The following is a 13,785-nucleotide window of genomic DNA, read 5'->3' as shown; positions in this document are numbered from 1 at the left end:
AAGGCTGACCAGAATTGTACAGTGTTCTAAAGGTGGCCCTCATTGATATCCTGTACAGTATCAGCATGACATCCCAGATCCTATACTCACTGTTGCAATCAATGAAGGCATGTGTGCCAAATACCTTCTCACCACTCTGTCTACCTGTGACTCCACTTTCAAGGAACTATGCACCTGCACTCCTAGGTCTCTTTGCTTCACACCACTCCCATGGTTCTAACATTTCAAATGTTTAGTCCTGCCCTGGTTTGCCTTATTAAAATGTAGCACTTTACATTTGTCTAAATTAAACTCTATCTGCTACTCCTCAGCACATTGGCCCATCTGATCGAGACCTTGTACTCTGAGATAATATTCATTGTCCACTAGACCAGCTATTTTAATATCAGCAAAAGGTAGACTGCAGCAGTTCAAGAAGGCAGCTCACCACCATCTTCTCAAGGGCAACTAGGAACTGGTAATAAATGCTGGTCAGCCAGCGACACCCACATACCACAAAATGAAGAAATAAAAAAAACTTATTAACCTCCTATATTCATAGTCAAATCATGTATATAAATGACAAAAAGTACCAATTGTTACGGAGCACTGCTGGTTTCAGGCCGCCAGTCTGAAAAGCAACTCTACTGTCACCCTCTGATTCCTACCTTCAAGCCAATTTTGCATCCAGTTGGCTTGCTTCCCCTAGATCTGAGTTGATTTCAGCTAAGTAACCAGTCTACCATGTGGAACTTTTTCAAACACTTTGGTGAAGGCAGAGTGGTAGACATTGTCTCTACATATATGGAATTCAGCAATGTTCTTTATCACATCTTCAAAAAAACTCAATCAAGTTAGAGACATGCCATTTCCTATGCACAAAGCCATATTGACTATCCCTAAAGAGTCCTTGCCTTTCCAAATGCATGTAAATCCTGTCCTCCAGAATCTCCTCCAACAACTTACCCATCAGTGACATAAAGCTCACTGGTTTATAGTTCCCTGGCTTTTTCTTGCAGCCTTTCCTTTTTAATTTCACCACATTAGTCAGCCTCCAATCTTCTGGCAGCTCACCCATGACAGTCAAGGATATAACTATCTCAGCAACGGGCCCAGTAATCTCTTACCTAGCTTCCAACAAAGTTCTGGGAAATACCTGAATTTATCTACCTTTATGTTTTAAGACGTACAGCACCACCTTTCTGTGATCGGAACTCTTTAAGATGTCACTATCTATTTCACCACGTTCCCTAGCTTCCATGCCCTTATCCACAGTAAATACTGAAGTGAAATATTCACTTAATATCTCACAAGTAATTAATTTATTGAGGTTCTACTTCGTAATTTGCTGCCAAGTTCCTCATATTGATTATGCTAGACCTCTTCTTGTCCTGTGATTGGTGTCTATCTGGATTATGAAGAACAGATCTTCTGCCTCCCACTGTAAGTTCCTTTCCAATCCTGAGCAGATGTCCTAAACCTTGGCAGTAAGCAGGCAGCGCAGTCTTCAAAACTATTGCATTTTACAGGAGAGAACAGTGTCAATCCCCTCACTATACTGTCCCTTATCACTACAGTATTCTTTTTAGATAGTTAGCATTGGCAAGTTACATCATGATTTTAGCAGGTTAGTGTGGGTGGGTGGCCTTGCATAAATTGAGGGAACAGGTGGGCATCACATCATTACCAACATTCCAGAAACTGCAATTGTTGAGGGCAGAGTAATATGAATTGGAACTGCTCAACCAACCCCATAGTCCCAGAACACTGAAGCCAAGTGTTGTCATAGCTTAAATCTGCAAGGATTATGTATAGCTGAACATAGCATAACAGGATATGAACATGCCATAGCTACAAAAATATTGCTTGCCAATGCAAGAAAGTTCAATAATCTCAAGGGGCTACATAATCATCTACTAATACTATGCACGTGTGTCTGATTTTAGTGCACATCACTTGGGAATAAACCTGCTGCTGTTACTCAATACTTTGTTTTATTGTTGGACTGGGTGTGTGAAGAGAAAAGTCAAGGTGATTAGAAGCAACTCCTGACCAAACCCCCACCCACAAAGACAAAATGTGGTATCTCAGTTGAGATCAGTAACAATGAAGGATCAAAAGGGGAGACTTATGGCTCATCACCATGCGTGATATATATTTCTGACATTGTTCCTTGGGACAGCATAGAAAGATGATAAAGGTGATTGTAAGGAGTAATTTTTATCATTTACCTCCTCTTTTAAATTGTAACAACTGGATTTTTTTTTTTTAAAGAGATCTGAAGCCTGACAACATGTTGATTTCAAACCAGGGCCACATCAAGTTAACTGACTTTGGCCTCTCCAGAGTTACTCTGAACAGAGGTAGGAACAAAATGGGCTATTGTAAAATTTTATGTAATTTAAATCTAGTACTTTACTCAGAAATAAATGAGGAGAAAGTGAAGACTGCAGATGCTGAGATCAGAGTTGAGAATGTGGTGCTGGAAAAGCAGAGCCGGTCAGGCAACATTCGAGGAGCAGGAGAATCGACGTTTTGGGCATAAGCCGGATGTTTCGTTTCTGATGAAGGGCTTATGCCTGAAACTTCGATTCTCTGACGTTTCTCGGGTGCTGCCTGACCGGCTTTTCCAGCACCGCACTCTTGACTAAGAAACAACTGAGACTGTGTGTTCTGTATAAGCATACAAGTTAGGAGCAAGAGTAGAACATTCAGCCCCTTGTCTCTTCTCCACCATTTGATAGGTTTATGACGAATCTGATTGTGAATTCAATTCTGCCTTCCTGCCTAGTTCCAATTTTCTTTGACTGTTTTGTTAATTAAGAAACTATCCAACTCATTCTTAAAACTATTCAATGATCCTGCCTCCACTGATCTCTGGGAAGAAAGTTACACAAACCCTATGAAAGAAAAATAATTCTAATCTCTATTAAATAGGAGATCCCTTATTTTGAAACTTTGTCTCCCTCATTTTAGTTTCTCCCACAAAAGGAAGCATCTTCTCAGCATCCAACCTTTCCGATCCTCAGGATCTTGTGTCTGTAAGGTCATCTTCTCATTCTTGCAATATCCAGTAGATCTAGGCCCTAACTTGTCTAATCTTTTCTCAGACCCTAAAACTCCACCTTGTACAAATCCCTGGACTCAGTTGGTTGAATCTCCTCAACTGCTTGTAATGTAACTACTTCAGTAGGTTGACCAAAGTTCACTGTACTCCACATGTCACAGTAATATATTAGTAAAATTTCCCACCTTTGTATCCATTTCCTTTGCAATAAGTATTGACATATTTGCCTTCTTAATCACTTGCTGTGCCTAAATACTAATATTTTGTGATTCATGTACCAGGATACTTCGCTCCCTCAACATTGCTGTATTCTTCAATCTCTCTCTACTTAAATAATGAGTTTCTGTTCTTTTCTTCAAAGTGGGCATGATCACATTTTCCCACAAATTTCTCTGTCTGCCACATTCTTACCCACTCATTAAACCCATCTAGAATCATTTTGCATACTATGTCCTCTTCACCAATTGCTCTCCTGACTGCCTTCATGTCATTGGAAAATTTAGCAACCATATGGTCAGTTCCTTTTATCCAAGTCATATAGAGAGGAACCTCAATTATCCGAATATCAATTATTCGAAAATTGGTTTATTCAAAGGAAATCTCGAGGTGCAGACAGAAACATTACATCAAAGACGTGTGTCCAAAACTGATCGTGTCTTTTGTTTACACTGATTTAAAAGTGCTGCTGAGAACAGTCCTGGACTGATGGGAGCGCAGGTGCTGTCTCTAAATGACTAGCCTCCCATCTCTCTCTCTCTCTCTCTCTCTCTCTCTCTCTCTCTCTCTCTCTCTCTCTCTCTCTCTCTCTCTCTCTCTCTCTCTCTCTCTCTCTCATTTTCTCTCTTCCCACACTTGCCCTGGAGTTCTACACAGGTATGTTCTCTAAACCCCGCTTCCCCAGATAATGTCTCTAACGTTGTCCTGTACAGAGCAGAGATGGAACCTGTCAAAAAGTTGCAGTAAAAAGTTGTGTGTGTGTGTTCTATTTGGAGTCTCACCCTTCAAAAGGCAGTAGCAGCAGCAGTCTTGTTGTTGGTGTCCAGTCCGGTTGCCCCAGAGAGGGGGTTGGGGGTGGGCAGGGGGCAGGGTTTGGGGGTAGGCAGGGGGGGCGGTGTTGGATGCGGTTGGGGGCTCGCGTGGTGTGGGACGGGGTTAGGGGGCGGGCGGGATGGGGGCTTACATGTGGTGTGCTGCTGTTTAGTGTCTTGAATGGGGAGCAGACCTAATAGAAAATTCTGAGCCGCAGAGGAGAGGTATTGAATTGATTAACTGATTAATTATCCGAATGAAATAGTGCCTGCCCATCTCGTTCGGATAATTGAGGTCCTTCTTTATTAATATAAATTGAAGATTTGAATGATTCAGCACTAATCAATTTTGGCACGGCACTTGTTATACTCTGCCAATCTGAAAATGTTTTATCTACATTACTGTTTTTTATTAGCTACCCAATCTTTTATCCATGATATGTTATCCCTATTCATGAACTATTATTTAGTGTAGTAACCTTTCATGTCAAATGCCATCTAGATGTTCAAGTGTAGTACATCTATAGGTTCCCCTTTGTCCATGTTGCCTGTCATTAATTGAAATAAATCTAAAATTTGTCAAAATGTCACAAAAATATGTTGACTCCATTTGATTATATTGAGATTTTCTAACTGCTCTGCCATAACTTCTTCTAACAGATTCCACAATTTTCCCTACAACAAATGTTGGCTAATTGACATTTAGTTTCCTGCTGTCTTGTTTTGTTAAATAGAAGATTCACAGTTGTTATTTTCCAATCCTGCTGAGACTTAGAGTCATAGAGATGTCCAGCACAGAAACAGACCCTTCGGTCCACCTCATCCATGTCGACCAGATATGCCAACCCAATCTGTCCCACCTGCCAGCACCTGGCCCATATCTCTCCAAGCTGAAAATGTGTTGCTGGAAAAGCACAGCAGGTCAGGCAGTATCCAAGGAACAGGAGAATCGACGTTTCGGGCATGAGCCCTTCTTCAGGAATGAGGAAAGTCCTGAAGAAGGGCTCATGCCCGAAACGTCGATTCTCCTGTTCCTTGGATGCTGCCTGACCTGCTGTGCTTTTCCAGCAACACATTTTCAGCTCTGATCTCCATCATCTGCAGTCCTCACTTTCTCCTCCATATCTCTCCAAACCCTTCCTATTCATATACCCATCCGGATGCCTTTTTAAATGTTGCAATTATGCTAGCCTCCACCACTTCCTCATTCCATACACATACCACCTTCTGTGTGAAAAAGGTGCCCCTTAGGTCTCTTTTATATCTTTCCCCTCTCACCCTAAACCTATGCCCTCTTTTTCTGGACTCCCCACACCGGGGAAAAGATTGTCTATTTATCCTATTCATGTCCCTCAAGATTTTGTATAAGGTCTCCCCTCAGCCTCCAACGCTCCAGGGAAAACAGCCGTAGCCTATTCAACCTCTCCCTATAGCTCAAATCCTCCAACCCTGGCAACATCCTTGTAGATCTTTTCTGACTTCTTCAGAATCTAGGGAATTTTGGGAAATTAAATCCAATGTCTACTATCTCAACAGCCTTTTTTAAAAAGATATTAGGATGCTGTCCAACAGAACCTGGAGGCTTGTCAGCCAATAGTTCTAATCATTTTTGCAGCACCCTTTCCAGCCCATTATTTATCTTTCCTGTAATGAAGACAGACTGAAAACATACGTTCAATTCATTTGTAATGTCCTTATTTTCCAATACTGGGGCTCTAGTCCCTTTTTAAAGTGACCAATGCTCACTTTAGATTTGTTTAAATCTCCCTTTTAAATACTTGTAGAAACTCTTTATCTTTGTTAATATTGCTATCTCATCCTGTTTAACTACGTTGCTGCAATACATTGTAAAGATGGTGTCTATTTTTATGTATTTTTGATTGTGGACTGAAATGAGGAATGTAAGAGTCAGTCATTCAACGCCATTAATGTGTTCCACCATTCAATGACGTCATGGCTGATCTGCAACCTAACTCCAAAAACCTGCCTTTGGACCCATCCCTTTATACTTTTGCATAACAAAAACAATACCTGTCTCAAATCTAAAATTAACAACTGATTCAGTATTCTCTGCCATTTGGGAAGAGTTCTAAACTTTCACCAATTTTTGTGTGTAGAAGTGCTTTCTAACATCTCTCCAGAACAGTATAGCCCTAATTTTCAGACTATGTCCCTAGTTCTAGAATCATCATCAAGTGGAAATAGTTTATCTAATCTATCGTTTCTTGTTAATATTTTGAAGACTTCAATCATATCATCCTTAACCTTCTAAATTCGAGAGAAAATAGATCTAATTTGTATAATCTCTCTTCTGCGAGTTCGATTCCAGGCTTGGGCGACTGTCTGTGTGGCGTTTGCACGTTCTCCCTGTGTCTGTGTGGGTTTCCTCCAGGTGCTCTGGTTTCCTCCCACAATCCAAAGATGTGTAGGTTAGGTGGATTGGCTGTGCTAAATTGTCATAGTGTTCAGGGATGTGTAGGTTAGTTGCATTAGTCAGGGTAAATATAGGATAACAGGGTAGAGGAATGGGTCTGGATGGGATACTCTTCAGAGGTTGGTGTGGACTTGTTGGGTTGAAAGGCCTGTTTCCACACTGTAGGAATTCTATATTAATTTAAATCCTGACGTCCAGGTATCATTCTTATAAACCTATGTTGTACTTTCTAAAGTCTGGTGCTCAAATCTGCTCAAGTACTCCAAGTGGACTCTAATCAGAGAATTCTATAACTGCTGCAAACTACTGTGTCCTTGTAATTCTGTTCTCTAGATATAACAATAAGCATTCCATCAGCTTTCTTGATTCTCTTCTGCACCAGTTTGTGATATTTTCAAGATCTATGCAAGTGTACCCCAAGTCTCTATGGACATCCACTGTATTTAATCTCATACTATCTAGAAAGCACCCTGATCTATCCTTTTCAGTCCAAAATGGATAACCTCACAGTTGCTTCCATTGAACTCCATTGACCACAATTTTGCCCATTCACTTGGTTTATCAATATCCCTTTATAATTTAATGCTATCATCTGCACTGTCTACAGTGCCACATGTCTTTGTGTCATCAGCAAACATGGAAATAAGACTTTGTGCCATTATTCAAGTTGTTAGTAAATAACATGAATAATTGAGACCCTTACACAGATCTGTGTGTCCTCACTGGTCACATCCTGCCAATTTGAGTACCTACCCATTATCCCTACTTTGTCACCTGCCACTCAGTCAATATCCTAGCTATATCAGTAATTTGCCCTCAACTGATGTAGAAGTTCATGAAATTAACAGTCTCTTATGTGGGACCTTATATGAATTTCCGGAAGGCATTTGATTTAAAAACCATAGACCACCACTAAGTCACCTCTTCAAAACATTCAGTAAGATTTGTCAGGCATGACTCCCTTTTTGAATCCTGGCTGACTTGCCCTGATTAACTGAAAATTTTCAAAGTGTTCAATTACCCCATCCTTACCACAGATGTTAGGCTAGTTAGTTTGTATTTCCCTGATTTTCCTTTTTCACCTTTCTTTAAAAGCGGTGTGACATGAGAATAGAACTGTTTTAAAAACCAAGGTTTGCTGAAGGATTACTATGTTTTTCAAAGCAAATAACCTGACACTCATTATAAGCACTCTTTAACAGCTATTGGTTCTTGCAGTATGAGGAGAATGTGCAGATGATCTGGAATCAACAATGTGTATCCACAGAGATTCATTTGGCAACAAGTAGTTGATTGATAACTGGTCACTAGTCCACAGACCAATGACCAAGAGCTTCTGCCTTCCAACAGCTATGTGATTGGTTCTCCAGTAGCGAAGAGCCTGGGGCTGTGAACAATATAGACAGAAGCCATCCAATCTCCACCAGCTCAGGATTTGTGATCTCTGCAGTAAAAGCTGCTTCAAGCCTGATGAAAACCATTTTATTTTTTCCATCAGCTGCTGTAGGCTGGGACAGTAATTAATAAGTCGGAGACCTTTTTATAATTGAGTCAGCCACTCTAAACTTCCTGCAGGTCATTGTAAGCATCTGGAGAAGGAAGACTGCATTCTAATCAGGGCAAAAGCGATCTCAGCAGATCCTGTGAGCAGGGACCACTAAACTGCTACCCAGTTTTACCCTCTACTCATAACCTTTTTTTTGCTATGCTTGTAAGGCAGGTTTTAAGGGGATTATAGTTTAACTAATAGAAGTATATGAGCGATTGATCATTTTATTTACCTGTAGTTAGAGTTTATTCCCTTGTAATAAATAGTAATTCCTTTTGAGTATAGAAACCTGGTCAGTGATCTCTGTCAACCTCAATCCAGTAAATTAGGGAATTTTGCGTTTTAAATATTTGACTTTATGGTGATTCCCAGAATAGTGAGGCTTAACAATGTGATTTTAAATCTAAATAAAAAATAATCTAACTTCCATGTTCTAATTAAAGCTATTTTGACCACTAAGAATTTCTAACTTCTTGTTTTTGTCTCAAGAGATAAACATCATGGATATTCTCAACACACCATCCATGATTAATCCAAAACTGGATTACTATCGTACTCCAGGCCAGATCTTGTCTCTCATCAGTTCTTTGAGCTTTGTAAGTACTGATTCTGCTATGGAATACTGTAAGAGGTGTTGATTCTTATTTCAATTGTGATATTCCAATATAAGGTCTTTTATATAAGTTCTGAGAATTAATTGCCATTTTTCTTAGGTTTGATTCTTGCTTGAAGATTATAATTTAAGTCTTCTTTACAGGAATGAAAGCACAAAATATTAGGAAATAGATAGTTAACATCTGACCAGAAAACTGGTTAAGATTTGGTGAAGTAAAACTGTATTAGAATACACTCAACTGCTTGTTTACCTTGTTTCTTTTTAAGTTTACATATGACACTGTGGAATAAAACACCTGCAATAATATTGTCAATCTGTGCACTTTCAGTATTTGGGACGTTAAAGCACTTTTCAGTTTTTATAATAGTGCAAGGCTGAAGGAGTATTTTGTCAAAAACCTGTCTTTCAGATACAATATTAGACTGCACTGTCATTCTGTCATTGGTTGGAGCAAGAATAGATGGAGGTGCTCTAGCCAAAATTTATAACTGAACCTACATCAATAAAATTGTCTCATTGGTGTTTCTGAAACATCACTGTGTGTGCAATGCCTGCTTTGTTTTCTTCCGCTCCAATCATGACCATATTTTCGAAATGCTTAATTGTCTGAAATACCCTGGAAGGTTCTGAGAAACCAAATGTAGATGCATGTTTGTTTGTTGTTTCCATGTGTTACACTTAGCAGAACTACAATTAATTTCTGAACTAAAATAATATTGTGTGTGGGTGTGGTGTGGGTGTGGTGTGGGTGTGTGTGTGTGTTGTCAGCCTCAAAAATCGAAAATACTAAAGATGCTGGATATCTGGAATAAAGGCAGAAGGTACTGGAGACACTCAGTTCCAAAAAAAGAGTCAAACTGGGCTTGAAGTGCTAACTCAATTTCTCCACAGATGCTGCCAGATCTGCTGAGTTTCTCTGGCACACTGTGTTTTTAGGGTTTGACCATTTTAATAGTTTAATGTGTTGAAAACATTCTGAAAGTCGAACATTTCCTGTCCTTAAATGTCTTATTGTTTTTGCCACTTTTCAGTCACACTACATAGTCATCCTTTATTGTTGTTTGATTTGTAATAAGTAAATCCAGATTTTCTCTTGTATTGAATAGCCTGGCCATGTGTTAGAATCAATCTCTGACCACCATCAACTCCAGCAAACCACCACGTACAGGTCCTGTTAATCATAAAGAACATGATTACTCATGCTGATTTAATCTGACACATGCAAGTTATGAGGCCTAATGTTTTACATGCAGATTTTCCTTTGATTTCCGCTTGTTTGCTGCTGTCTAGCTGACTCTTGTCGATAACTATAACTGAGTAACCATCAAGTCGTGTCACTTGCAAGTCCTTTCAACTCTCCTTTTCAATACTACTGTCTTATTACATCATGTATTCCTCTTCACCCACTCCTTCCCATTTCAGTTCCTTCTCTTGACCATTCATCTTTACTTCAACTCAGCCTTCATAGCCATAAACCCTTCTCATGTTTTTGCATTCGCCCTAAACTTTCACCACTTGACTGCTCAACCTAAGCTCCTACAGAACTGTAATTTGTTCAGTATAATTTCTCTGCATGGCTTAGTAAGTAGTAGCTTGTCTCTTTAGTCATAAGATTTAGGATTCAAGTTCCATTCTAGCATAAAAATTAAGGCCTGTGCTCCTATTTGAAGTATCCTGGGAGTTTTGCTGATGTGATGGATCTGTAGAACTACTTGTAGATCAGAACCAAGAGTTGAATATGTTGGGGGACCAGGAACCATTTAAAATGAGGTTGGTAGCGGTATGTGGGTGGTGCCTAATTGCAGGACTGATTGTAGGGAAATTAAGGTATTTGTTATATCATATTTTAGGAAGTTGAGAGTGTTTTATTAATTGACATGGAATTGTAGGTTTAAAAAAAATAAACTCCTAAGAGATGATGCCGAATCTATAAACACCTCAAGTTGAGTGCTTGGTGTTCATCTTAAAAGGGCGATCACTTATTCTTGAACTATGTCATATGGTTTTAGTTATCACCATGCCCAACAAGGTAGCACCTATCCACTCACCTCAAGATCTTCTATCTTTAATTCTTCTAAATTCAAATAATATAGGCCTAATCTTTATGTTTCATGCATTACAAGACCCTCTTCCCATCCTACTTCATTTCAACTCATTGTACTTTTGTTCTGTGAAGGAAAGGAGGTCGAAGAGAAATGCAAACAAGGTGAGTAACTGTAATTTAGACTATTTACTCAGGATAAATACTGAAATAGACAAGTTGGGCATGATTAACTATTTTCGTTTTGTAACTTCTGTATCTGTTTCCTGTCACGCCATTCACCTTCATTCTTCAGCTAGTGTCATAAAACCATACAGCACAGAAACAGATTCTTCGGTCCAACTCATCCGTGCTGACCACATTTCCCAAATTAAACTAATCCCACTTGTCTGTGTTTGGCCCATATTGCTCTAAGCTGGAAATGTGTTGCTGGAAAAGCGCAGCAGGTTAGGCAGCATCCAGGGAACAGGAGAATCGACGTTTCGGGCATAAGCCCTTCTTCAGGAAGGGCTTATGCCCGAAACGTCGATTCTCCTGTTCCCTGGATGCTGCCTGACCTGCTGCGCTTTTCCAGCAACACATTTCCAGCTCTGATCTCCAGCATCTGCAGTCCTCACTTTCTCCTCCATATTGCTCTAAACCTTTCCTATTCATGAACCAATCCAAATGTCTATTGAATGTTTTAACTGTACCTGCATCTATCATTTCCTCTGGCAGTTAATTCCTCATGTGAACTACCTTCTGTGTGGAAACATTTCCCCCAGGTCTCTTTTAAATCTTTCTCCTCTTACCTTAAAAACATACCTCATAGCTTTGAACTTCCCCACTATAGGCAAAAGACTTTTGCTATTAACTTTATCTATGCTCTTCGTGACCTTATAAACATCAATAAGGTCACTCTTCAATCTCCTGCATTCCAATGAAAAAAGTCCCAGCCTCTCCTTGTAGCTTAAACCCTCCAGTCCTGGCAACATCTTTGTTAATCTTTTCTGAACCTTCTCCAATTTAATGGTATCCTTCCCAGAGGAGGGTGATCAGAGCAGTACATCGTACTCCAAAAGTGGCCTCACCAGCTACTGTACAACCTCAACATCACAAATCCTGTACTCAATGGTCTGAGCATGAAGGCAAGTTTACACTAGTTTATACCATTTGAATAAAAAAACTTCCATGGCATTTGTGCATCACTGGTAAGTCAATTTGTTCCCCGTCTTGAATTGCCCTCAAATTCAGTGTCTTGCTGGACTATTTCAGAAAGTAGTTAAGAATCGATCAAGTTGCTGGAGGTCTGGAGTCTCATGTTGGCTAGATCATGCAAGGATTGCACATTTCCTTAGAGAACTTTAGCAAACCAAATGGGTTTTTATGACGTTAAACTGACATTCCACTCCAGATTCTCTTTAATCGAATTTAAATTCCACCAGATGTTGTGATAATACTTTAACACGTACAATCATAGTCTTTGCATGTAGACTAATGAAGACTGTATTCTTGATTTAGTTTTTGTTTGCAAATATTTATGAATATTGTAAATTAACAGTAAATTTTGACTGATTTGGTTGAATTGTGACCTCCAAGAGCTGCTTCAAAACAGCCCATGTTAATTTTAAAAAAATGATGACACTATTTTATTTTAAGTTGCCACTTGGTATTAGTTATTCCTGTAAAAGGTAAGAATGTAAGCTGTAAAACCTTCAGGTTTTCCCTTTGTACAGTGAAGTGCTTACGCATGTCTGACTTTCTATGTAGAACACAGTAGGAGGAAAGACCAAAGATGCGTCGCCAATATTGAGTCCCATGGTGCGAAACAACAGCAATCTCTCCTTTGGATCACTTTGTTCTCCTCTGCCTCAGAGTGCCAAAGCATGTGACAAAGAGCATAAGATAAAAGGTTTGACTAATGCAAATAAAGTGAAATATCATGTGTACATACATTTACAATGAAACAATAAATAGTTCCCTAACCCCAGATAAATGCCCAGTTTCAGGAGTAAACAGTCAGGAGTTCTTTGTCAGATGATGACTGTAAATACCTGGCTGAGAACTAGACGTTATGCATCATCGATAAGTGAGTAGTTCTGAAGCTGATTGCTAGCAATAAGTATCTCTAGGAAAGCTTTCTAGCTTTGCTGTAGTGAGCTATATGTGCAATCAAGTATTTCTTTTCTAAGAAAGGAAAAGTAATAAACTACACTCAATTACTATTAAAATAAATGTGGAGCTGCTTTTGTTTGCAACTGTAATATTTATCAACTTTTCATGTCATTATGGTTCTGTGTTTTTAGTTGCATACACTTAAAATATGAAATATATTTTATGAATATTACACTTCCTTTCTCTACTGATCAGTAAATTTTACATTTTTCTTCAATAGGTGCTGACAGCTCATCTTGTAGTCCTTCCCTGCCGGTTCGATATCTGACACCAGACTTTGTCCAGTCAAGTAAGAGGTTTGGAGCATCAACTACCAGCAGCCAATCCCACTTTTATCCCTCCAGTATTGAATCAGGGTGTTTAAATAGCCCATTGTGGGAAAAGGAGGTTAGTTTTGTTAACTCCTGTTATTTATGATTAATGTTTCAGTATTTTTCAGAACATGTAAGTGTTGAATATAACATGGTTATTGAAGTTCAGTCCCTCAATGTATCATAGTTAGTTTGCCTAAAGGAACACCTCATGCATCTCAGTTTTGTGATTGAGACAAATTGTAGTTTCCCCCATTTAGGAACAAAAGCAGACAATTCATTCATAGAATCATAGTATCCCTACAGTGCAGAAAGAGTCAGTTTGACCCATTGAGTCTATGCTGAAAATGTGTTGCTGGAAAAGCACAGCAGGTCAGGCAGCATCCAAGGAACAGGAGAATCGACGTTTCGGGCATAAGCCCTTCTTCAAGAATGAGCCCTCTTGAAGAAGGGCTTATGCCCAAAACGTCGATTCTCCTGTTCCTTGGATGCTGCCTGACCTGCTGTGCTTTTCCAGCAACACATTTTCAGCTCTGATCTCCAGCATCTGCAGTCCTCACTTTCTCCCCATTGAGTCTGTACCAACCTTCTGAAAAGCATCCAGTC

General features: G+C 39.4%; 1 protein-coding gene across 3 annotated transcripts in view; it reads left to right on the top strand.

Moving 5' to 3' along the window:
• mastl (microtubule associated serine/threonine kinase-like) overlaps positions 1-13,785 on the top strand; it is a 45,123-nt gene that overhangs the window by 9,723 nt on the left and 21,615 nt on the right. For 2 of the 3 annotated variants that reach the window (XM_087987455.1, XM_043690526.2), the window contains 4 exons: positions 2,254-2,342; positions 8,547-8,653; positions 12,464-12,605; positions 13,089-13,255. In XM_087987455.1, coding sequence (XP_087843581.1) covers positions 2,254-2,342; positions 8,547-8,653; positions 12,464-12,605; positions 13,089-13,255 — 505 coding nt within the window. Of the gene's footprint in view, positions 1-2,253; positions 2,343-8,546; positions 8,654-12,463; positions 12,606-13,088; positions 13,256-13,785 lie in introns of those variants that run through there. The other variant, XM_043690528.2, reaches the window with a different exon arrangement.

This window comes from Chiloscyllium plagiosum, unplaced genomic scaffold (assembly GCF_037043375.1).
Source record: "Chiloscyllium plagiosum isolate Xiang-an unplaced genomic scaffold, Cpla_swu_hap1 HiC_scaffold_5, whole genome shotgun sequence".
In the NCBI taxonomy this organism is placed as follows: Eukaryota; Metazoa; Chordata; class Chondrichthyes; order Orectolobiformes; family Hemiscylliidae; genus Chiloscyllium; species Chiloscyllium plagiosum.
This window is presented reverse-complemented; position numbering and strand designations above follow the sequence as displayed.